At 46.2% G+C, this 26,910-nt stretch overlaps 1 protein-coding gene across 2 annotated transcripts in view; it reads right to left on the reverse strand.

Moving 5' to 3' along the window:
* Nucleotides 1-26,910, reverse strand: part of LOC149340870 (uncharacterized) — a 95,302-nt gene that overhangs the window by 12,333 nt on the left and 56,059 nt on the right. For both annotated transcript variants that reach the window (XM_089549796.1, XM_089549795.1), the window contains exons 2-6: nt 16,933-17,054; nt 15,760-15,988; nt 9,058-9,354; nt 4,400-4,544; nt 2,004-2,149 (exon numbers count right to left, since the gene is read on the reverse strand). In XM_089549796.1, coding sequence (XP_089405922.1) covers nt 2,004-2,149; nt 4,400-4,544; nt 9,058-9,354; nt 15,760-15,988; nt 16,933-17,054 — 939 coding nt within the window. The remainder of the gene's footprint in view (nt 1-2,003; nt 2,150-4,399; nt 4,545-9,057; nt 9,355-15,759; nt 15,989-16,932; nt 17,055-26,910) is intronic.

Genomic DNA, 26,910 nt, shown 5'->3' on the forward strand with positions numbered 1-26,910 from the left:
CTCAGACAAAAGTGAAGCAAACGGTGAAGGAAAGAAATTAATGATGTTAAGTTACAAAGCTGCTTAGGAAACCATTACCACACTGGCCTTTTTCGGTGTCTGACAAACGTTTTTCAGTCCACTGAATAAACAGGGTACTGAGGTCACTTTCAGTTTTTGCTAGAGTACGTATGGCAATGCATGACCGTTTCTGCATCGTCTGTGAAAAATAACACTGCAGCTGGAACAGTCACAATAGCTTCGTTGTACTGGTGTTGATGTTGGCCGCGATATCTCCATTCACATCCCGTCGCAACGCCTCAAAAGTTCCTCACCACAAGCGACGTAAGCGGCTCGTTTTTCCTAGCGCAGAGCGCACCCTGCAGTGAGCTCCTGTACCTGCCCGTAGCCGAGCGTCACAACAAAGTTGCTGTTGATTAATCCCCAGACCCGAGTATGAAAACAAGCACACTGCTTCTGTTTATGTACTGCTCGCACCACTCGCACTGTTTGCACTGCATGCAATGTTTATGTGCGCATGCAATTGCTTGCTTCCTAGCACTCTTGTGTCTGCATTTTCTCGAACCTGGACTCGTAATGTATACTTAGGCAGCTCGCGTCGCGTGTAGAAAAAAAAGACAATAAAGAGCTTGCTCCACATCTGAATCACTTACTGTCAAGTGTTGCCAAAAGAGCGTCTTTAGCTGATTCTGAGCGGGAAGTCGACGCTCCGAAAGTCTATGGAATTCCTCAGCTTGACATTTCAAAGGAAACTGTTAGAAACTCAAACCGCCCACATTATACCAATATAAAAAGTGGCTATTATTCGTGTCAGTGAAACTTAACTTCTCTGACAAGGCGCTCAAGGCAACGCCTTACTAGGCTGCCATTCCTGCTCTCTCGGTCTGTGTTACAACCTGGGGCATTTCTGATGCTCTTTATGTGAAATTTATATTAAGCATTTATTTATCTTTCAACGTACATCATCCTGCATTCATTTGTACCCGTGCTACAGTTTCTCTTTGGCCCGTACCCCTCGTACGTAGATGGTCAGTTCTGTCGGTTACCTATAACAGCACCAGGCATCCTTCTTGTACCGCTGCTTACTCAATCGCGTTAATACTCTTCGTTGGCTTTTATGCGACATTTTAGGCGATGTCCAGTTCAGTGAGTTAATGATTTATTTTACAATAATCAATCTACAACGAGTGCATTTCTTTCTGTTTGTAGAAATAGATGGACTACGCATAACAAAGCGTAGGCACGTAGCTTGAAGGTTGTTTATAACTCAATATGAACTCAAACGCAGATTGGGCAAGCCTGAGTTCCATTTGGTTGTACATACGTTGAAACTTCCAATAACACTTACCTAGCCTTCTAATCTGTGATATACATGCTGGCTTTGTGTTTAATGACTATATTAAAAAAAATCGCAGACAACCCCAGGTAGCTTCCTAAAAAAAAAAAATTCGCTGTGGCTTAGCTTGGTTAAGTCCGGTAATTGCGAAAGCAATATCCGTACCTATGCCATGGTACAGCTGGTAGTGTAGCTGGTGGTGGTGCTTGTGGTTAGACTTCTGGTGATGCATCGGTTATACAATCCAATCCAATCCAAAGCAATCCAATGCAATCCCATGCAATCCAATCCAATCCATTGCAATCCACTCCAATCCAATCTACTCCATTCAAATCCACTCCAATCCAATCCACTCCATTCAAATCCAATCCAATCCACTCCTATTCAATCCAATCCAATCCAATGTAATCTGCTCTAATCTAATGTAATCTAATCTAATCTAATCCAATCCAATCCAGTCCAGTCTAATCCAGTCCAATCCAGTAGAATCTAATCCAATCTAATCCAATCTAATGCAATCAAGGTCAAAGAAGGTCAATGGTGGTCACCGCCGCGGCACGATGGTGGTCACCGCCGCGGCACGACAAAGGCGTGAAAGTGCAAGTAGTATTGCTTTAACAATAAAACTGGTCAGCGCATTAGGAGGGATGCACTTGGCAAAAGTTACCGTTGCGCAGGAGCAGGGAACGGCTGGACGTCCCTAGGGGATTCCTTGCTATGCAGGTGTAGTTGTGAGAGGTCTCGGTGTCGTTTTGGGCTTGTTTAAGGTACAGCTTGGATATCCGCAGGCAGCCTTCCGATGCGTTTTCTGTCCTGGATATGGTTTATAATCCATATAACACAATCAAACATGTGGTGGTACAGTCAAGCGTCGTTATCACACACTTAGTCATCAAAACCAAATAAATACTTTTTTTTTTAAGGCAGAGCGATGCGCCACTGCCCTGCGATAGCAGGTGATGCCACCAGTGAGGCTTATGGGACCCATGATTTGAACAGCGCGAACTACAAGGAACAAGAAAAAAAGGGACACAGGACGAGCGCTGACAGCGCTCGTCCCGTGTCCCTTGTTTTCTTGTCCCTTGTAGTTCGCGCTGTTCAAATCATGAATATCTACCAACTCGCCCAACTGAACGTTTTGCTATGGGACCCAGTTTGGTCTTCCCGAGAAACCTGTCGCCACCATTCATTACTTGAACTGCCACTATGGGAACGGTGGGACCGGACAGACTCCCAGTGGCGAAATGCGCTAGCGTACAACAGAACTCGTGGAGCATTATTTTGTGATGATTACTTTTATCGTAAATTCTTTAATCTACCATTAATACTAGGGGTGTGCGAATATTCGAAATGTTCGAATATAGTTCGAATATTATATTTTTAGTATTCGTATTCGATTCGAAATCCAAGTATTCGTGTTGTCTCGAATATTCGACCCGACGCGAATATTCGTATCCAGCCGAATATTCATTGTGAGCACCGGCGTTCATTTCGTTCCGCAAGCCCTATCGACAAAGACATAACAACAAGGCGGCGCCTAGAGCAATGCGCATGGACCTCCAAGGGCCATGCCGTAGCCGACTGCGCTGGTGAGCTTCTTTGTGGCTATACCTGCGAAGCTGGTATAGTCACAGCTGTGCACGAAGCACCTCGCAATACGTGCCAGTTCAGTGCCAAGTGAGAGGGCATTTTCTGTGGCTGGAGAAGTCGCTTCAGCTAGACGGGAACTGCTTCTGCCTGACCATGTGGAGCAGCGGGTTTTCCTTCACGACAACCTTTTATGCTCATCCCAGCAACGCGCGTTCGTGCTGATGGCAAGCTAGCCTTAATCAATGCTGTGTACCAGCCATCTTCTCTGATATTTCGACTCTTCTCAGAATAATGTTCGAGACTGATACTTTTTGTGCAGCCACACACACCTTTTGTGTTCATTTAATCATCGATTATTGAACTGTGATGTTCTTGGGTGCTCGAATAAATGTTTTGTAGTGGTTAAATGCGTCTGTCCTTGATTATTCGATATTCGATTCGATATTCGGAGCCAAGTATTCGTATTCGATTCGTATTCGAACAATTTGATATTCGCACAGCCCCAATTAATACCTAACGGTTGTGAGCACTGGCAGGAAACATAAGGACGGATTGGGAAACCGCATGGTGTAAAATTCGTTTCCTGAAAACTCTGACATGCAAGAGGTCTGATGAGCAATTACAGTCTCAGTGAAAACTCGGGCACTGCGCTTTAAACAGGAGTTACCATCGTTTCTAAGCACAACGCTTCTCTTAAAGACCGTACACTCTAATGTCGTCCATTCAAGATCACTACAATGCAGTACACTTTGAAGAAATTTCTCTCGTTGTGCTGAATACGCAGCATGAGGCAAAAGTCAGTAGTGACGGAGGAAAATTGGCTCAAGATGCTTGTGGTTGATCCACGGCCTGAGCCTCACTTAGCGCTCGTTAGGGTGACAAAGGAAATAGGAGCCTTGATGGGACGACTGCTTCAAAGCTTGCTTATTGTCACCGCGCCCCAGATATATGGTGTTACTCATTTAAAAATACGAATTTTAGGAATTGCCTTTCCAAGAAGTTGTCTTTCTCGCTATGTTACTCGGGATTTGGTCCCAATGGTATCACAGTCATATCCTACCGGTGCCAAGTTTGAGCCGAGCTTCACCTGAATTAGGTATACGGCCGTCTAGACACATACAAAACATACGCCGCACGGTTAAATTACGTGTCATACAAAGCTGATGCTCGCTGCAGAACCACCGAGAAATTAAAGTATCTGGCCACCGCTTGCGAATGTACACAGATTAGTACGCGAAGCACTACAGTTAAAGAATCGCGTCAACGGTGACGTAAAATCTTGTCACGAATATCATTGGTTGACTTCAGTATACCAAGACATAGCAATAAGGCCCCACGAAACGTAGTGAGCAGTACTATTTCTACTTGCATGGCTCCTTTAATGCGTCTTGAGAATGACGAATAGGAAAAGAACGTGTCTCTGGTGTATAGATATCGTGATATAGGCAGAATGCAAAGCGTGAGCTGCCGCACCTGAGCGATGGAGTGATGTCCTCTGGGAGGGGCTGGTCGTCTCGAAGCCACGCAATCTCTGGAGACGGCTCCGCCCCCACGACACACACTAGCCTGGACTCCTTCTTTTCCTTCAGAACTTCCAGGGGCTCCACGGACGGGGCATCTACAATAGCGAGGAAGAATAAAAAACATTTTCAGCGGTCCGCAGAAACAAATATTTGCCACCGTAACACGGTTCGTCATTCATGGTTATAGATGTAACAACGCACACACCTGGAGGAATACAAAGTGAAGAAGGCTTAGTCAGCACAGGCGCTGATTCAAAAGGAAAGGAGCAAAAAACACAAACACGCGAGTGCGCGTGCACGCCCCCCCCCCCACACACACACACACGCACACACACACACGCACACACACACACACGCACGCACACACTCACATAGACACACACACACACACGCACGCACACACACACACACACACACACACACGCCCGCGCACACACGCACACACGCACACACACACGCGCGCGCGCGCGCGCACACACACGCACACGCACGCACACACAGTCAAAGAACATCCAGCTCGAGGGATACTATATCTTGCTAGCTTTGTAAGCGGCGTCAATAGTACGCTGGTTGTCACTGGCGTCGACAGCAAAGAACTAGGCCCGAATCTGTGCTTATTACCTGGATCGTCTGACCTGAAGAAGTCATTGACATCTTAAAACAGGAGGTCGGTGTTTTACGCTCGCTTTCTTTGCCTGACCAAAGACACTGCTTTCAGATTCTTTTTTTATGACGAAGATATCAGCTATGAGAACGCTAACGTTGCTCGCGAAAAGTGGCTCTCTTTGTGCGGGTCGCGTAAAGCAGGCACGCGTCCGCCGTAAAGCCAAAACAGCCGTACGACTGCTACGGGGAAACACAAGAAATTCAACTGTTTTCTCGTCTGAAAAACACTGCGCACGCTGCCTCTTTCTCATTTTCTTTCGGAGGCCGTGGGTTCGGTTCCCTCCGGCGGTATGTGGTTGTTTTCTCTTTTGCTTTTCTACAGAATTATCTTTAAGCGATAAATTATTGAAGAATAATCTCCACTGATCAACACCACAAATTAAAAAAAATTCCCCTGTCTTCCTTGGTTTTTGTCGTTGTTGGCCTCTCCCATATGTAAACGAGCCCCTCATTTTCCTTGTCTGCTTCATATATATATTTATATATATATGAGAGCTTGGAGGTATATTGCTTAAAAGCTGCACCTCATACCAGCTCCTCCTGATTTCACGCTGAACGTGCACACAAGAAACAGATGCCTAATGTTACAGGTCCGTTCATCAGGAAGCGCTCCACAGATAATAAGTGGTATCTTAAGGACGCAAACTTGCGTAGTGTTCGCACATTTTTTCCTGCCCCGGACTAAAATCGCTCAAGTTGGGATGCACACATATAGCCTACAGATCAGTCAATGATTACCTCAGTAAGATAAATAACTAATGATATGATCCCCATAATACTCTAGGCCACATCCCGAAGGAGGAAAGGGACTGTGTGTCCACCAGATCCGAGGCCGGGAGCGTGCGCTGACTTCGAGCACAGGAGCCCTGTCGAAATCGTCATTCCGTGAGCCTCGTCCGCAGCTACGGGGCCGACACGGCTGGGTGATCTCGTGCATGCCGAGCAGCCGTTTCCCGATGCCTTCTCAAGTTTGGGTTTCGCGCGACGGCTTGAGAAGAAAAAGGCCCTAGCCACTAAGGAGACTACGGTCAGCACTCGAGGCGTTAGCGCCGGCAATAAAGGGTAAGAGTAAAGCCAACAATCAAGAAAGGGAGCAAGAGAGGACAGAATGAGCCTATATAGAGGCCTGCCGAGCCTCAGGGACTATCACGGAATGAGACGGGTACCGGCCATCCAACCAGCTAGCAGCAGCAGCAGCAGCAACAAACCACCGGCGGAGCGAGTCATCGTTCCGGAACGTGGAGGCCGGCACGGGCGCACTGGGGAGACCACCGGTGTACCGACAGCTGCAAGGTCGCAGCACCGACACGGCATTGGTGTTTTTGGTGACGCGCCTATAGTACGGGAAAGTAGGGTGCCGCTCCAACCCTCACACATTCCTTTTCAAGCGAGATCTAATTCGTTTCTCCATTCGAGAAAAGAAATGCGGGTACGCGTAGAGCCGGAGAGGATATTCGTGGAGCGGAACTGCAACGAAATTTAAAGCACCGCTCGGCCGAGTACTTGCTGGCTCAAAAGAAAATGCTCGTGTTAAGATTGCGAACACGTCCCGTGAGGGCAGCTAGCCACTGGCTTGCGGGGAATGCGACCTCTGCGCAAATGTGCTCGCCTCGTAACTGCCGCGGTCTGCGCCCTCTACTGACCCTTACTGCTTGTCGAAAAAAGAGCACATTTACTTCTGTCCATGTGTTGCGATTTTTGTGTGGTTGAACTCTTAAAACGTGAATCAAAATTTGATAGTAACGACGCAAGGGCAGAGAAAGAACACCACTGTATTACTGTTGAAGCCTGTTACCTTTCAGCATGTACAGACAGTACTGCACTCTAGCTGATCTACACTACTCGAACCACTAGAATTTAAAAGTTATATTTTGAATTATCCCAATATTATACTACCACAAATATAGTCGGACATTACGCCCGAGGAAACCAGCATTCAGTAAAATGCAGCTCGTGCAGAGCACAATTCTGAAATATACCTTCAATCAAAATACAGCTCGGGAAGTGGAGAAGGGCTGCGAATTTTAGTCGGACGTGTTCGAGGCCAGAACTTGAGCTAGCCCCATAAGGCCTAGATACCCGTCGGTGTCACGTCGTGAGTACTGTACGTGATCTACACGGTCTGCACTGCGGACCACGCATGCAGTACATACGTGTGTGTGTGCCGGGACATGTGTATATGTTACAGTCCACCTCTGCAGCTGTGCGCGTGCTGCACCGTCCACGCAGCGAAAGCTGAATGATCGAGCATGAATGGGCTAAGTTGCAATGTTTAGATGAAGGCCCATCTCTAAATCAGGAGTAATTAATATGCGTCGCAAGTTGCGCAACACATAAAATGCGTGTGCTACGCGTCGAATCTACCCGATAGACAAGTTCCGGCCAGTATGCGCGTCGACATCTCTATCGTCCGTGTCACCTCATGCAATTCATTCTATTATGACGTCATCATAGCCAATTCACACTCTACGCCTGCCTCTTCCTTTCCCTCCCTTTCCTTTTCTTTCGTGTGGAGTAGTGGGTGAGAGTCACGTTACCGCCGGCCGATCTCTACTTTTACACTCATTAAAGTTGACTTTTTCTCCCCTTGCGCTATTACATTGGCTGTTTTCTTTTCCCTCAGCGTATATATGCGCTGAGGGAAACTATCTAGCCTTCCTAACAAAGTCGTCCTAGCCTCTTGAATGAGACTAGGGCTGATGGTGGTGGTTTTATTAAAAACAAAAAGAAAAACAGGAAATGACTGATGTCAACCGCACAAACTGACACATGTTCCACAGGCACCTGTCCACCGGTCGGAGGGGAAAAAAAGGACATTGAGGATGGATAGGGTGGTGAAAAGACAGGAATCAGAGCTAGAGAGGGTTGTAGGGTGGAATAAGGGCTGTAAACAACTATGTACGAATAAGAACTAATTGACGCATGTATACACGCGCGCGCGCGCACACACGCACACACACACATACACACACGCGCGCACGCGCGCGCACGCGCGCGCACGCACGCACGCACACTCGCGCACACACACACCCACGCGTGCACGCACGCACACATGCACGCACAGACAACAGCGACAACAAGGAGCAAAAGCAAATAACTACTCGGGTATAAATGTCCTATCAAAGTCCTGGCCTGTACGTGAGACGAAAATTCCGGTTTCAGCATGTTGGTTTCTATTCTCGGATTTTTTCAATTAAATAGCGCAAGAAAGCTAGGGCGAGCATGGAAGGAGGAGGAAACAGTTTATTTAACAGTCATACATTCCCGGCAGAGCACCTAAGCCCAGAGACCCTCTGGCTGTTCTCTCCAGCATGGCGCGCGCTCGATCACGCTAACAGGAGGTTGGGAGGGGGGGGGGGGGGGGGGGGGGTGAGGCGGGTGCTGAACTTCAACTTAATAGCTGAGTCCTTAACCTTAACAGCTGACCTTAACAGCTGACTCGCATTTCGATAGAGGCGAAATACAAAACCGCCCGCGTGATGTGCCACTGCACGTTAACTAGCCGTAGTTGGTGTAGGTTAATCCATATTCCTAAACAAGGAGTCCCTGATATACCGTGTGCCATTTCGGGACGTTAAACCCCACTATTTACAATTCTACATAAAACCCCGTGTTCTGAGCGATGTGAGCGCACGTTCAAGAACCGCAGTGCGTGGCCCAAATTAATCCGGAGCTCTCCACTACGGCATCATTCCTAGCACATGATCTCTTGAGGAAGTTAATCCCAACAGTTTACCATTCACCAAATTCGTCGTATCATGTCGCACTGTACACTCTGCGGTTCGCGGTTCTGATGCAGTCAGGGTAGATCGCCAGAATGCTTCGATATTTTTAGGTAGAACACCCACGTTTGCCCCATCCGAGTCCGGCATGGCTCTCAGCTTAGAGCGCTCGGGAAATCTCGCCCGACTGCCCCAACTAAAGCTGTCGAGTGAGACTCACACTGGACAACGAGGTGGACGTCGACGAGGACGTAATGGCCACGTGCAGACTTGAAGCGGCACGTGTACCGGCGCGAGTGCTGTCTACGCAGGCGGCCGAAGCGCAGCAGTCGGCCCCGCACCGCCGGCACCCAAGGAGGCGTCCCTCGAGGTGTTCCGGGCGCCGTTCGGCTGGGGTTCCCGCTGAAGAAGACCCAGCTGTCGGCTCCCGCCGAGCCGCACGACAGCTGGAGCTCGTCGCCCTCGCGAGCTACAACGGAGTAGCTCGGCACGGCGTGCTTGGTCTTGGGGGAGGCTTCTAAAAGGAGGGAGAAGAAAGTGCCAAGGAAGAAAAAAGGCGCGACAGCTCCAATAAGTTACCCTTCGGGAACCAGGAAAAGTTGTTTCGTATTGCCAAAGACAATAACCACTCGGGAAAGCAGAACGGAAGAGGCAATCTGCGATCTGCGGCTTCTTCGTTGCGTGGCTCGGCGCTTCATTAGTATTCTGCTTTCGGATTTTTTTTTTCAAGCATAAATATTTGTTGACTTAGACAGGGCAGAAAAAAATCCCTTCTTATATTCCCTTCATCTCTGAGAGCATTTCATTGAACACGCGCAATAAAGATAACGTCACTGCTTCCGAAACTGCCGAGTGCAAGTACGGTGAAGGCAACGTGCAGTTGTGCAACATTAAGATGAATTCGGTGCAAAAATAGAATGAAGGTATTTGCACAGACGGTGACCCGCACTGTATGCGATGTACGGTGTTATTCTAGTGATGTGGATTACGTGCGCACTTTCTTCCCCACATATATCGCATCATTTCGTTAACAATAACAAAAAAGAACCACCGAAATTTACAGGACACGAAAAGTGAATTCTACCGCGCAGTTACGTAGAAAAAAGACGAAAGAATAAAATGGTTGGAAGTTTAACCAGGACACTTGGCTTCGCTGCAGAGCAAAAGAGGACGACAAAGGAATGGGAAACCGAGGAGACTGTGGACAACACACACACCTACTGGGCTGAACATAAAGCGCGCGAAGGATCACTCAGGCATTTAGGCTGCAGTTGTAGTCACTTGTTTGCAGCACCACTCAGCTGCGAGGACGTGAGCCCATGCACGCAGAAAGGATCTGTGCAGTGTACTAGGCAGTACTCTAGCGGTTCTAAATTGTACTTCGATGTTTCCCCGTACTTCTTCCAAACTCAGCTGCACAATGGGTCTCACTAAATAAATAAATAAATAAGAACGGTATAGCGACACAGGCGAGGCTGACTACAATCTGAATTTTATTTCAGTGGGCAAGAAAATATATAGACAGAATGTGAATGTGCATGAAAGAAGACATTCTTGTCGATTCCTATAGTAAGGTATTACCATCGTCCTTATGCAGCGCTGCCGACATAATTTCTACCGCCCGGGCGCCCTGCAGCGTGCGCTATGCACTGCGGGGACCAGTCACTGGACATAAGCGTTGTTAGAAGAAACGCGGGTCTTGGGCATTTTGCAAAGTCAGGGAACCCATCCATAACTGCCTCTATCCTATTCCCTTTAAATATTATCTCCCGCTTGCCCACTGATATAGTCGCGTCTGATATGATGCCTATGTCGTGAAGATAATTCAATGTATATGGTCTAAATAACTGGATGGCCTACCGGGAACAAACAGCAGCACTTGCATTCATTTCCTTTTGTTTCATGCTTGCCACTTGTTGAACTGTATCATCTGGCGTACGACAGTGGAATATGCCTGTTAAAAATTACGATTTATGGTTTTATGGGGTACAAGGGCCTCCGGCATTCCGCCTCCATCTACATGCGGCGGGAAATTATACTTTCTATAAAAGATGCCTTTAAAGGGCTTAAAATACTGTAAAAACATTCTGCTATTTTAACGACTTTTATTACGCTCATCGTTTTATTTGAGCTGCCAGCTTCTAGAAAGGCTGCACATGTGAGTATTTTGGCGTAGACGGTGGTGTTTTGAAGGCGCCTGGAACACTAAACAACCATATTAGTGCTCTGAAGGACCAATAAAGAGTACAGAGTCGATCACACTTGCCTAGAGCGCTCTAGCGGTATGCTTGGGAGCAAATGAAGTTAAATCTTATCGCAGCTGCTTCACTGGGGGTAAGGCGCTGTTGCTGTGTGGTGCACATGTCTATTAGGCTTCTCCCCAGCGCAAGCATTATCAGTGAAAGTCAGGGCCTTTAGAATTTCGCATTATTTCCACCGGACGGCACCGCTCGAGCACTCTAGACAGGTGTGATCGACTCTGTAGTCGGCGAAATTCCGAGCTACTGACGGGCTATCTGCTCATGGGTTGATCGTTCCTACAATCATTATGCGTTCTCAGTCGTGAGTAGTTCAGCTGGGTCTACCTACAAGAGAGGATGTAACGACCTTTTCTCTGTCTGCCACTGCAAACGCTCAACAGAAGCCCTCTTTTTTTTTTCATGACTGCGTATCAGGCATTAAATATTTTGGTTGCTTAAATGATGGGACCATAATTGCGTCTAGGAGATACACACATACCCGCCGTCAAAGTAAAACGACTTTCCCCTCGACATCAGCGATCATAATTTCCTCCACAGAAGCGCAGCCCTGGAGTTTTTAATAATGGATGCTTAGTAATGCTCCATCCCTGACTACGTGAGACAGCGTAGACTCGCTCAGCGCTATGTACAAAAAGTCAGTGCTTACACAGACACAGGACTCAGGAAAGTTTTCCAACTAAACATGAAGGGGAAGTAACGCGTCTTCAGGCTAACGTCCATGTGTTCCAGTTAGTGCACGGAGATAACCCGTCATTGAAGTTATGTGTCACATGACTTAGGTAAAAAATGTAGCGCCCACTGATGAAGCTTACCACAATGCGACCACGTGCTCACGTGTTTCGTCCAATAGTGGCCTCCTATATTACAAGCCCTCAGCTCGCTCCTTGCCTGTATTAAGGGCTGAAAGAAGAAAAATGTCGCAGAGAAGTACTCTCCCCAACTGCCTTCACTGATCACGGTCCAGGGGGAGCCGGGAGCCTTCCACAATCCGTGTCTAAGAGCCCGGCAGGGCGCATATCGATCGACGTCCGTACAAATTAACTTTAAGCATACATCAGCTTTATCGGCATTGCGCACAGTTTTGAATGCACAGAGTGCAGAATTTTTCCTCCACAAATGGAGAAAAAATTGTGCCTAAGCCTACATCCACAGATTGGTGCCTGCGTCTATACCTGAGCAGCTAAGGCGCTCGGTCCGTTTCTGAGTGCCAGGTCACAGGTACTGGATACATCGTGTACAGCCCGGTGCGGTGCGCAGGGAGCCATAAATAAACCTTCGGTTCAAATAATCCTTTCTTTTCTATTCATAAAACAGAACAGAAGAAATTCTGCCGCCATAGTACATTTTCTAAAATTTTTTGACTAAGAACTTGAAATAACAACAGATATTTTGTATCAACAACAGAAATTCGTGTAGTTACTACAGAGAAGTACTAGAAACTTTAAAAGATATTACAGAAAAGAGTATATTACAACGGAAAAATACTAAAGAGCAACAGAAAAACTTGTAGCTGCGACGAAACTACAAAACGTTTTGTCGTATCTTTATACAGTTCTGTCGCTTCTTTTTTTCGACTGCGTTAGGTTCACGATAAGCACAAAACAGAAGGGATAGCGCAGCGAACACGTCAAAAAACTTGTCGACATTTAAATCGGCTTTTTTTTTTCATGTCTGCAACATCTCTAACATTGTAACAGCCCCAGGTCTAACGTTAACCTACTTTTTGACGGTCACGTAACTTTTGCTACGTGATCGCAAAAAATCGAAAAAGCCTTTCGCACGGCCCGAATCGATGAGCCGGGGCTGCCGTCGAGAAGTGTGTGCACGTCCGACTACCGGCAGATAATTAGTAATGCGATAGATCCGAGAGCATCGAAGTGTGTAGATGACGTTAAGCAGCGTCGACGCGGAACGGAATACGAAATAGAGCAATAGTGCACTCAGTTCTTGCATGCATGCAGCACACATGCGCCCAGTGCTTGCAAAATAGCCACGAATATAGGGGGGAAGAGCGGGTTAGTGGATGGGGTTGGTAATTGAACGCTGTAAGTGAACTCCACTGCGCCAAGTGGCTCTATGACGTCACTAAGAGCTGCGTGATCTTCAACTGTTTATGTTGAACGCTTTAAGCGTGATCTCCTAACAAACGATAAGAGGGCACGATTTCCTTGCCCAAGTTTTCCGCAGTTCACACATTCCTGCGCGCATCCGGAAGTCATCACCTCTTTGTGCTTTTATTAGTCCATTTAATGAATTTGGCCTAACTAAGGGCTACGGTGAAAGCGTGTCTGTTGTTGTAATGAAACAGTCGAATCTACTCACTATAGAAGACAGTGCGGCGCTGCCCGAAGCCCTGCCGCTCAGAAGTTAGATGTACTGAACTAACGCTGTTTCACTCGATCGTCACGTAAGAGCCAAGCTGCAGCTTGATTAAAATCATCCTTATGGAAAACAGCAGCTCTACGACTTAACGGTCTTACCAAAGCGCCCTTTTACAGTGAGAAGCCATTAAAGGAAAGCCCTGATCTTGTATAAACTCAACGAGGAAATCACAACAGGAAGTAGGTCGCAGTAAGGCTACGCCCGGGCGCTGTCTTTATAAGCTTCATCAATTATAGACGAATGGGACGCTCGCAGCGGGGTGGTCTGGTTGGTGAACGAGGTCCGCGGAAAAAGATACATTCTTCAAACGGCAAGTCGGATAGGAATAAAGGCGCACAAAACACATTGTTCAAACGATATTCACCGAAACTGCACGGGGACGACGGAGACATCGAATAGCTGTAGCTGCCCGCCGTTCAGTGCGCGCTGCCGCACAAAGATCAACCTTTCTTTCCTCTTACGATCTACCCGGTCCCCGACAAAAGCCATTTCAGAAAAAGAAAGACATCAGAGAGTGAAGAGCAGTCGCGATCAAAATAGTCGTGCGCTTTTCCTGGCAAAGGGACGGGAGCGTTCACTGTCACGTCGCTTGGGGAGATCTGCGCAGCCGATTAGAAAGCAAACAAATAGAAAGAGAGCGCTAGAGTGTTCGGCTGAACTGCATTCAGTGTAACACGATTATAGAACGAGCTCGATTCAGAGAGGAGAAAAAAAGAAGACCGGAAGTTGGGCTCGGGCTGAAAGCTCGGAGATGGGAGTGGAGCTTTGTATACGCGTAGGGAATAATCACTGTGCTCGGGAATACTCGTCCATAGAGCAATCTCTTAAAGGGCTGCAAAGTGGTCAACCGTGTTCAGCCTGACGCAAAAGCTAAGGGCTTATAAATATATTGAAAAGCTGACGTAATGGTACATTTTGTGGCTGGCGTAAGCGGTTATGTTAAGCAGGTTCCTTGGGTAGACAGGATTATACGCAAGTTCAGCGACAGAAACTGTTACGCAGATTAGATAGACAGATAAAGAAGAAGACGGAAGGCAGGAATGTTAACCAAAAGGGTGTTCTGGTTGGGTACCTTGCACTGGGGAAGAGGGAAGATGAAAATGAACACCTAGGGAGCGCAGACTGAGCTTTACGGAAAGGGGTTATATATAGAAGCTGACAGTGAGTGGTGCGTACTGCTCTCCTCTTGTCGAGCTTTCCGTAGGAAAGCTGGGTAGACTATCATACTTATCTATTCAAGAAGTGCATGAAAATGCGTTCATCATTAGCTACCACCACTTTCCGTTCTCAGCTTGGAGGGTCTTAAACATTTTAAAATATATGCCTCGGAGTACACATAGCTGCTATTCATTTACCTAATCCTTTATGACCTTGCTATATCTGGTCGCAGCGCTCCTGAAGCCCGTGATTGTAAACCCGACGTTCCTAAATTTAAAGTCGCCAAGCTTGAGAGATGAATTATTCAAGGTATGGTTTTAAGACACTAGCGATCTGAACCTTTTTTTGAGAATTCGACCAAATCCCAGGGTTCGAATTTATGACATTTGTAGGTAAAACAAGCCAATTTCTCTGGCGTTATCCTCTAAAACTGATACGTAATCGCCGATTAAAGTCGTAACAATGTTTAAGTTTTTACTCATAGCGTCGGCGCAATGCGAAAAAACTTAGCAGGTAATGAATCTTGATATTTCGGACTACCGCTGCTTTCGATCGCATTGCCCTGTAGTGCATCGTGGGATGCCGCTTAACTACCCAGCGCAGCTTTTACATTCGGTGGTGTGGTTTTTTTTTTTCATTCTAGCAAGTGTTCGCGCGTCGGAAACGTACTGCCGCCGTAGATTACGTCATTATGCCTGAACTCCATCGCGACCTTATTCAAAGATTACTTCGCCATATAAACACCCCCCCCCCCCCCCCCCCCCCCCCCCCCCCCGAAAAGACTTCGCATGCTTTACCTGCAAGTGTCACACATTCGATCCCTTTAAGCTCATCGCATTCTAAAACCGCTTCAGTCGTTCTTTAAAACACAGGCCCTTACAGCCAGTCATACAGGCTTGCCTGCCCCACTTTTGTCCTGTATCCAGGTTGCCACTCTTTTTTGCATATTAAATGTCCAGTGAATTCTATGAAAACAAGTGCCTTCGCGCTTACACGCGATAAACAGTTTTCCGTATATTGCGTGTGTTTTTTATGACTGAATGACTTGAGAATCGTAAACCAGCAACGCACGAAGACCAAGTGATTTGTTTTAAAAATATGTGTAATGCTGAACGTCTTACCCGCAGCCAACGTATGCGCAGGTGTCGGTGGCGAAGAGCTGGCACAAGATCGTAGGGATTGGCAAGGCTCCATGGCAGACTGACTGCAGCTTTCGCTGACGCGCAGGTCACACTCTCTCCAAACCGCTTCTTCGATGACGTTATTGCTTTTGGGCTGGCTCGCTTCTTCAGCCTCGTCTGGACTGCCCGCTTTGTCGTGGGACTTTACCCTCTGTTGACTGTCGTTTACCTGTGCCGAAAGAAAGCAGTTCCAAATAGGTTGGAAATGAATGCAACACATCACGACCATTATATGCATTCATACACGAAAAGCCACTGAGTAGCTCTTTCTGCGTTCATTCTATCAGGGGATATTTCTGTTTTCGCCCACCAAAACCTTTTACTAGCGCTTGTACGCACACTATACTGCATAACGTTATATATTTTTTTTTTCTGCATGGTTCCTCATTGTTCTTTCGGATTTGACACCTTTGGTGCTCTTTGCTGTTTAACCTCTCTTACTCACTGCTCTGTACAGGAGTCTGTAAGATATATTAAATTAATCAATCATTTAACAAATAACAATGCTAAGACGGAAACGTTGACATACTTTCAGACAAAAACAACAGAATACTCGTTGCCGACTCTCTAAATAGCGATTTTTTTCTGGTGTAATTACTCTGGCCGTCTCTCATTTTGATTTCATTTGCGCACACGCAGACACTGAATGGAAAACTAAGAAAAAGTTAAGCTGGGCACTTAAGGTCCTTACATAGTGTGAATGCGAAAGCATCCTTTGACCTAACGACCTTCGCACTAAAAGCCTTAACCATAAAGCCATTTCACCTAAAGGCATTTCACCAAACGCTTTATCACAAAGGCCTTTGGCCTAAATGTCTTTACCAGGAACGTATTTGCCCAGAAGGCCTGCACCCTAAAGGCCTTCAACCTAAAGGCCTTTATCATTTCCATTGTCATTAATGATCCCACCACAAACCAGCATAGCCATGGCCAAGTGTCCTTTATTTCCCGCCATTTCACGCATACCGGGACTAAATTCAGAGGCTTCGCCACACACCGGCATTTTTCAGGTTAGGAGAGGCCAATAGTGTTTTCGCACTAAAATTTCAACGTAAGTGCCGAACTGAAATCACGCGTGAACCGGTCTCCTCACTCGTGCTTTTTGTGCCTTACCTGCTCCTCTTGGAGGGCCGCTGAGGCCCTTCGAGAGAGGCACCTTATGGTGGCCAAAGCCTCGACGCTGTCCGCCTTCTTCTTGGCTTCGGCTTCTCCTTCGGTCAGGGACACGGCTTCCTCTGCGTGCATACAAAGCAGACAGCAACCCATGAGCATGCCTGTGGATTCACACATTTCGTGGACGACAATGAGAGGAAGAACGTCATGCGTTGTATACTTTCAGCGCCTGACATACTTTGCGCAAAACACCTTTTACTGCGCACTGCAGCGGCGGTTTAGTGGTTTGAGCGTACGCCTCGCATGCGGGATGTGCTGGGTTCGGTCCCCAGTGCCTTCGAACGCCCGTCGATGATGATACAAGCTTTCCCTTGACCTGGCGCTTGGATTACCGAGGGTGGAATGCTTGGCAAATAAGTCTTTGACCCCACCTTGTGCACACGCAAATACCTTGTGCCATGGCGCTCTGTGGAGCAAGCTGCCCTTGCGTCCTAGAATTAATCATCATCATCACCATCACATTTTACTGCCGCGTTGGAACGGGGCTGCACTCATCACAAAGCCGCTGCCATCTGTCTGAAATTGCATCAGCAAAGCTGCAATGTGTTAACAATGCTACTGCAACGTAGTGAAGAAACGAGTGCGCTCTCTTCTTCACGTTGTGGAAGAACCATCGTGTATGGCTCATCAGGTGCTAAATTAGATAGCTGCTCGACCGCTGCATAGCATACGGACTCGGATGGACCTCAAATTCAGTTGATATGATGAAAAAATTAGTGAATCCTACTCCTAACCAGCTGTCGACAAGTCTAACTCCCGCATAGCTGCACTTTCTTTTTGTCATACAGAGTACAGATAGAATCCCACTGAAGATAGATGCATTCCATGTATACTACGATAAAAACGTTGCTCTTGGAAACCGTGACGTCAAGAGAATAATTGCAGCATTTCAGCTAGTAGAGTTACAGATCCCTGACGGGTACCTGCCACTGAATTGCCAGCTTCTGGTCTCAAACCACGGCATGCGGATGTAATAAAATCCCCGTCACCCGAAAATCTCTGTCTGAAAGGAATGCAGCAAGAAAGAAAAAAAAGGCAAAAACATGAACGTAATAGCAGCGAGGCTACTCTACCGCAGCGGGCTTTTTTGTGAACCATTACGAGCAGAAACTGGGCGTGGGTCGGCGCGAACGACGGTTGCCTGGGTGTAGAAATATGTCAACAATGCGGAAAACTTTACAGAGCGATTATATCGGCGTTTATAACGACGTAGATTATGTTCTGCTTATTACATTGTTGTAAACGTTGTTTTTTTTTTCGTTTGGTTTTTCATTCTCGCTGTAAACTTTTTATTTCCTCCTTCCGCTGCACACGACAGCTGAGAGAGAAATTATCGTATAAAAAAGGGCAGTGAACTATGCGTTACTTTTTGCTGCTGCTCACAAAGACCAGAATTAAAAGCGGTGAGCTACTACACCAACGACAGGCGCGGAACCTTTGTCTTGCGAAACAATTTACACCACTCTGAGAACCAAGCGCGCGGCTTTTGGCAGCGTATACGTCCATAGGCACGTGGACACGGAACAATGCTGGCGCTGAAGCGTCCAGTGAAGAAAGCAGTGAGTTCATAAAATCAAAGAAAAAAAAGACAGGACGAGGAGTAAAAGTTAATGTGCGAGATAAAAATAAAAATGGCGCTACTCACTAAGCTGCCTGATTTTTTTTCTCTCTCTCTCCGTCCAAACAATAAACACATACGCTTACCACGCAAAGACGGGGAGGGGGGCATGTACTTAGCTGAATATTTTTGAGTAAGATACAAACAGTAAAAAGTGTCCCTATCAAGCATCTATCTTCCCGCTTTCCTCCGCACAGAAGTGGCTATGTGTTTTATATATACGAAAAAGGTTAGAAAAATGATACTGCATAATAATGAAATATACACCTGTGGGTTTTCTTTTTCTTCTTCTGCGAATCTGTGAGAGGAGAGAAGCAGTTGCTGTTAGGGTTTGGTTACGATTTTCTGATGCTTATATTTTCTGTTGTGGCAGGCGGGTGCTAATGGATAGAAAGGCAGCGTTCACGCCTTCACGTTTTACCACTTAAGCCCACAGTTCGCCCGATTTCTTCGAAGACTCCGGCTTGAATCTGAAAAACCAGCTGTCAGCTGCCTTTGCGGAAAAGAATACAGATCAGTTGTCGTCAAGGGGCTTTTCTGAGAATTCGGCCGCCCTCTAAGGCTGCTTCACATTTTATGCTACTTTCAACGTATCATATTATTTCTTTGCGGGCGACGGACTTGGAAAGATTGCGAAAATTCAAGAAAAAGTGAAGTTATTTGCTGTAGTCTCACCACCACGAGATTATACGGCGCCTATAAAGGCCTGGAACTTACAATCATGAGATATCGCCACGCCCTTAGCTGCCGTGTAATAGAGCTGCCGAAATGTGACCTATAACATGGACTTGTTGGAGAAGTGCATAATCTGTTTTTTTGAAGCGGGAGCTGATTTACGTTTTTCTTCCTGAAATCGAGGAAATATTACTAATTATTTAACGCTTTCTCACCAGGTGTTACTTCTGTGTATGCGAATGAAAAGAAAGAAAAGCCTTTATAGAAATTACTGTTGAGCTCGAGATATCCGCACGAGTGACCGTAATTGTTCGAATATGCTTGGAGCTACTAGAAGAGCCTCTTCAATTTGCAGGACAATTTTGTATTGTTGTTGTGATCAAATGTCGAAGACCTTCCTCAGAAGTCTGAAGGAACCGAGTGTTTTCAAATATCGCCTGCTGTCGACTGAACTGCGGAATGGCCGAGCTCACTTTACACCGCAATGTCTGCTATGATCACCATACATTATTGCATTTCCAGCCCACTCTATGGAACTGGGGTTGACTATCTCTTAGAGTCGAGAATGCAGACGAATGAATCGACAATCACGCTCATATTATTTGTGTTACCGGAATACAAGACAAAGCAAAACTTTGCCATCCCTCAGATGCACGTGGGTGCTTTTTTTTTTTCAGCGTCAAATTTTTAAAAGATGTGCGCACCACTCATCGACGGCAACCACGCCGAACGTGTACTGCACACTAGTGCACAGACAGAGAATTCGTGCAACCCATGTTTTCATCAAACAATCGTTCAAAGTTTGTTGTTCCCGAGTCCGAATAAGCGAAGGAAACAAGCCCCATAAGCTTGGTATTTTCGCTACATTGAAGTATAACCACGCTCAAGAATATCGCAAGAAGACCGTGCCATTGTTGTTACAAAATTAAGTCACTGCCTGTTTTATAGAGATTGCAAGATAAGAGCAATGCCATTTCAAAGGCGAAACGAAGGGTCCACACAGGCACGCAAACGCCTTTACCACGAAGAAAGCGGGTTTAATGGAAGAGAAAAATAGAAGTGTGGGATGGAAGCATGCCCAAACGAAGACAGGGTTATGCATCTTTGATTCAAGCCGGCCCGGCAGACAGCGCTCGGCGGCGAAGGCAACCTCCGTTGTGGAGGAATGCGACTGCGGTACAACGTCAGCCCGGGAGAGACAGGGAAGGCCGAGATTGGTTGGGGAAAAGACGGGACGTGAGAGGGAGCTATGCGTGCTTTGACGGCGGGCTGCATGCGCGAGGTCATAGCGCTCGGAACGCGGACGGTAAAACCAGTGCATGGCCATCCCGATCCCCTCTTGCATCTCGCGCAGCCCGAAAATGCTTCGCCTGTCTCCGCAACTTTTGCGGGCCGACCGCATTCTTCGCGATACCGCACCCGACAACCTGCCACTGCCTCTTTCCCTCCGACTCTGAAATGTTTCCATGTGCCCTTGCCGCACCACTCTTCGCAAACGAGAAGCAATGTTGGCCCTCCGTCGGCCCTTCATTGCCGAGGAGTGCTTCTCGGGAGAAATTGAGGAAAGGGAATTAATGTTTAACATTGTGAAGCTATGGTTCAACTACCTAGTTCTTCCGTTCCTCTCCTCCACCTTGCTGTGTTTTCCTTGAGATGGCTAATCTCTTTCACTTCTTGGCTCTCTATACATCTTCAACTTTATTTTAAAGCGCAAAACCTTTTTCAACATGCCGTTGTTTATACAGCTAATTTGTTTGCTTGTTCGTGGGCATTTCATAAGAAATCATGACCACGGGAAAAAAGTTTTTAAAGTCTAGCGTAGGAGAGAATTATTCAGAAGCCTTCGCTGTGTGTACAACAAAGCTCGCACATGCAAAGAAATTACAGTAATATAAGTAAATCTGCGAAACAAAGCAACAACAATAGTTTATCACTACCCTCTGCAGAGCCGCGTTGACGTGCTTCGTGACATACATAATATTAGATAAACGTCCGCAGCCAGGACACGCGTGAAAGAGTGGCGAATAAAGATGCAAGGAAAGATGAAGACAAAAGGGTGAAACGAAGTGTTGGATATACGCGAACACGACGATTCCGACTCACCTAAAAAATTGAAATACAAAGCACAGGCATGGCCACGTTGTGACCTGTATGCAAAAAAAAAAAAAATCCTAGGGAAGATTACGATTCTTCCTAATGCGAAATGTGATGGCAGCTCTGCCGCTGTCTCATGCTGTCTAGGCTCATTGTTTTGGTTTGCTGGGTAGTCGGCACGTCTGGCGACGATATTAGTTCGATAGCAATATTAGTTGATGAAGACGGCTTTGTTCAGTGCACAGAGCGCGAAAATGTTTATATTAGTCCGAAAGCAGTATTAGTTGAGGAAGACGACGGTGTGAATACACAGCGTGAGAGTGCATTTGCAGTTTAACTGGAGGCGTGATCGGTTGCGGCTATAGCCTGGTGCTCTGTTGCAGCGGCCAGCTAAGCTGATCTGTTCGCGGTTCTGCGGGATCGAATCCCAGTCGCGACAATATTTATTTTTATTTCTTCACTAGGCAGGCACAGCACAATAATTTTAATTTACCCATTGCTCACAACATATACGGGCAGCGCTCAATATCTTTTATCGCGGCTAAAATATGGAATACCGTTCCGTGTTACATGAAATACACGTCCAACTTTGTTTCTAAACTAAAACGGCACTATCTCAACAAACAATCTGATGCACCAAGCTAAACACGTGTTGTTGTTCATAGCAATGCTCCATATAGTGATTGTTTAACTCTGACAATGTTTGTAATGGATCCATCACTAGCCATAGCGGCTAAGGATCCAGATGACTACACAGCAATTTCTGTATCAATTTCTGCGTGAATAAACGTTCTGATTCTGATTTGGCTCGGGGCGACGCTGCTCCACCAATCAACGGGCGCTTAAGAGTTACGCTCTAAAATAGGCCCTTGCATAACGCAGAGACTGCTTCGTAAGAAAACGACGGCGCTAACAAGAATTTGAGGGGACACTTGAGCTCCACCTTAAGTGTATGACGCGATAGCATTATTGACATAATGCCCATATATGCGGAATCACTCATTCTCTACTTATCATTCATAGATCCCTAGGAATCCTCATACGACTGCTGGCGCAGTGATGCAGCGGTTCAGCGATGCGCCACAACCCTACGATGACAGGCGCTGCCACAAGTGGAGATTGTTAGACCCAGGCCGCTCTTCCCGAGCAGCCTCTCTGGACCAGTCATTCATTTAGCTGCCATCTGACACGGGGGCAGTTTGATCTCAATCCGGTGAGCAGGTTGTGATGACGTCACAAGGTTGCAGGACCATGGTGCACCATCTGCCACCTGTGTGACCAACCTAGTTTGCTTCTCTGAAATTATTGCGCACACGTCGCCGCCGACACCGACGAAGACGCCGAGTTTTCCGTTGAACTCGACCCTTGACGCTCTCACGTTAAAATTTCGCTTCATGTGAGCTTCCTCAGTACTGTTAGCTTCCCTAAAACGAAACAGCTCAATTCCTCTCCTGCAGCAGCTCTAAAACTTAGTGATATAAATCAGGTGCACATCAGAAGCGCATAACATAGAGCCGCACGCAAGACGCCATTCACCTGCTCCGTCGAAAGCAAATTTTTCATTCCTTGCCCTCTTATAAAAAATAAGTCGGGGCTCAAAACGTGCTCCAATCCAGACGGCTCGGAGAATCTTGCAACTTATATGCCTTCAATGATTCTGTGCTATGACGGCATGTTTCTCAGAAGCAGTATTGAAGTGCAGAAAACAAAATAATAAAAGAGGAGAAAGCAGAGAGACGATCGAGCACGTCCACAAAAGGTAGAAAGAAACAGTGTGGCCAGATCATAAATTCCGCCGCCGAGCCGCTGCGAAACCATCGAAACACGCGACTCTCGGCATGCACCGTCGGTTTGTAATGGATTGACCGCATGCCGCTGAAGCCGTTACTTGAAAAAAGGTATACTTTTTTGCTTTCGTCTTTCGCCGGCAGTTCTTTCAACTCTGCCAATTCTGAAAAACCCAGTGCGGGCTAGAAAAGATTAATAACCCGCAAAAATGGACGCGTAAAGTCAGCGGCGTGATTGCAGCGAGGTTTTCGTGTTTTTTGAGCCGCATGGTATTTAGCCCGTGCTTTTTTTTTTGTTGTGGCGGAAGTAAAAAGCTCGAATACATGCTGGTTTGCGCGAAGTTGGCATGAATGATGATGGGAATGTGGTACGCAATATATATTGTGCAACGTATAATGTGACAACATGCTCGCTTGCACCTGCTTGTGCTATTCAAACAAGTGTATGCGACTTCAGGTAACAGTTCAACAGCTCCTATTATTGCTTTTGCTCTATCACTTTTTGTTGTTGTTTATATTTTTTTGGAATACCTCTTGATACATGTGGACAAAATGAATACACAAGAAGAAGCACTCAAGACACTGTTACAAAGCAATTCTTCAAAAAAAAAAACTACTTCGTGTTGTTAATGTTCCAGGACAGCTAGCTGCGTTCTAGGTTGAACACTTTGCTGTTGCTGACTAGTAAGAATGTCGCGGTGCTGAAGGCTGAGGGCGAGGATTTATATTAAGTTCTTGGTACGAGTGGCTACTGCAGCATTTCAATGTAAAGGCGAAATGCAAAGACATCGTTCTGCAAAGGTATCACTGCGCATTAAGGAGCTTAGGTGGCATGAGTTTTTTTCGGAGTCCTGGAACTACCGCAAGAGTAAAAATAGCAAGAACGAGAAAAGGCATGAAAGGTAGAAAAACTAAGTATTAAATATAGTAAATAGGTAAAAAAAATGGCTAAGAAAATTAATATGAATAGATATATAGGATGGCTCAGGACTCAGCATGTCCTTCTACTAGACGCACTGATGGTCGCCGCGGTGGCTCAGTGGCTATGGTGCTCGGCTGCTGACCAAAAAGACGTGGGTTCGATCCCGGCCGCGGCGGCTGGAATTTCTTTGGAGGAGAAATTCTAGAGGCCCGTGTACTGTGCGATGTCAGTGCACGTTAAAGAACCCCAGGTGGTCGAAATTTCCGGAGCCCTCCACTACGGCGTCTCTCATAGCCTTAGTCGCTTTGGGACGTTAAACCTCATAAACCAACCAACCGACGCACTGATGGCTCAGGACATGACAAGTGTCAGAGTTTATCACGTCGTCGACAATGTCATATAAACACGGACAATAATGACTCGACGTTTAAAGATTCTATCGGGTATTCTAATCAGCAGGCAAGAACAGCTATATCTACAACACTTTCTGACGATGTAGTATGCTCCGCTGGGTCTGGTTTACAGTCACTTGCGTTCGCGACCTACGGATCAAACCAAATTACATGTCCACTCAACAAGGTTGTGCAGAATGGCCCCATCTGTGACATCAAAACAGAAAAAAGTTGTGAGGAAGGCAGGAAAGTGAAAAGGGGCACGTGGCCTTGCTAGAACTGATTTGAGCATAGTTGCGTATTGAGCGCAATAGTGCCGAGTTCACTCTCGGTACAGTATCTGTCATTCGAACAAGTTCGCAAAGGTTCTCAAGATGCTCACAGAAGCAACTTCGTGTGCACTGACAACGAGCATTAGTAATATCACGACTTTCGAAGGGTACCTCATTTTGTCCCATGCACTAATTTTGTAGCGCGCGGTGAGGCAAAATACGAAATTGTACGTTTTAAATTTTATTAAATGTTACCGTGTTCCTCTTAAGATGGCCTTTTCACGTTTGCTGATCGTGGTGGCAGGATGTTGGGAAATATGCCGGCAATATTGGTTTTCCATTGCCTGCGAACAGTGAAAAGTGGGCGACGATCTGCTAATTTCATGCCCAGAAATTCTGGGCAAATTCATTTTTTCAACTGAAATTATTTATGGACGCAGTTTTACAGATATCGTAAAATTGGACTATAACAACCAATATATCGGCAGATTCTCCGTTGGGTCACTTGTACCTTTCTGCAATTTAATGTCAAAAACGCTCTCCACTAGTTTTCTAAAAACGCTCTCCACTAGTTTTCTATGGCAGTCTTAACTACTCGTGGCGAGCGCGGGACAAAGGTTAAAAGCAAAATTTTGCTACACTTCGGAAGATTAGACAATGCCGATCAATGGTTTTATGAATGTATCTTAAAATATTCCAAAGTTGTCTCACAGTTAAAAGCGATGTCCAAGAAAGTGTGTCGCGTTTTGCCAGCACTACCCTGCTATGAGTGTGTACAAGTCTACCAGCATGACTATTACTCTTGACTGTGCTAACCCACGGGGTGTGCTCTCGTCAGCCCTCCTCCATGTGCGCAGAAACAGAGAAACAAGCTTTCTGAGAGAAACAAAAAAGTTCGGAATGAAAAGGCATGCCGACGTTTCCGTGAAGTCATGTTTTCTTTCCATTATATTTCTTTCGTTTGTTTTTTGACAAATGCGCATTTTTTATCACTGATGAGCCTTTCCTCTCCAGGCGAAGTTGTTTTGAGTTGTGGAGTACTGAACATGCTTTCCTAAGCCACCCGAGTTGTGTATCCTCGTTTCATTAAATATCATTTTTGTACCCTAACTGCGCGACGTCTCATGACAACATATGCATTGCATGTGATGAAGGAGTGCGGGAAAGTTTGGGGTCCTGAAGTCAAACAGTTGTAGCTCTCACGCAAGTTACCCCTTACCATGGAAGAAAACACCGCGTTGCATTCTCTGGTTTCACGCAAAGAGCAGCTATGACTCCAAAAAATTCGATCAATCTAGCTGCTGGGGCGCGATAAAAAATTCAAGTTGACCGCGAGTCATTCACTCTGCACGTATCTGCGAGCGAATCGAAATGTAGTGTACGGTCGTTTCATTCTGAGCCTTTGAAAAGAGTACGTTTCAGTTTGAATAATGGAAGCAGTTTCGACTAAAAGGGTCGCCATTGATGCTTGGCAAAAAACAAGCAAAGATATGGCTGCCGCAATATCATAGACGAATTTCCTGGCTGACACACCCTAGTCTCCGTTAAGCAAAGGGCTGCGAAATTACCATTATCGCACCCTACAATAGCCAGAACATTAGCCTTTCATTGAATTGTATTGTGGCTCTTTGAAAAGGAAATTATCGCTTATTCTCGAAATTATCTGCTCTTTGCCTAGATTCTTTAACACTGACATGGCTTTGCAACTTTCTTTCTTTTCGTTACCAGTTCAAAACAGTTAACAATTTCACCTCCTCACTCTGTGACGTAACATCTGGTGTGCCTCAAGGCAGTGTTCTTGGTCTTTTATTGTTTCTAATATACATTAACGATTTACCCGCTTTTGCTGATGGCTGCATTATTTACCGTCCTATCAATTCCATGGATGATCACCTCACTCTCCAATGTGACCTGAACCTCATCTCGGACTGGTGTACTAAATGGCAAATGACGCTTAACTCGACAAAAAGTAAGATTATCTCTTTCAGCCGCAAGCATACAAACTCTAGTTTTTCGTACATCATAGGTAGCACTACAGTGTCTCGGGCATTATCGTACAAGTTTTTAGGTATTCATCTGACGCATAATCTTTCATGGGCCACACACATTCAAGCCATCTTTGCCAAAGCCTGCAGGTCACTAGGGCACCTGCGTCGGA

Source organism: Amblyomma mixtum, chromosome 6 (assembly GCF_055824585.1).
Source record: "Amblyomma mixtum isolate Tamu chromosome 6, ASM5582458v1, whole genome shotgun sequence".
NCBI classification, from domain to species: Eukaryota; Metazoa; Arthropoda; class Arachnida; order Ixodida; family Ixodidae; genus Amblyomma; species Amblyomma mixtum.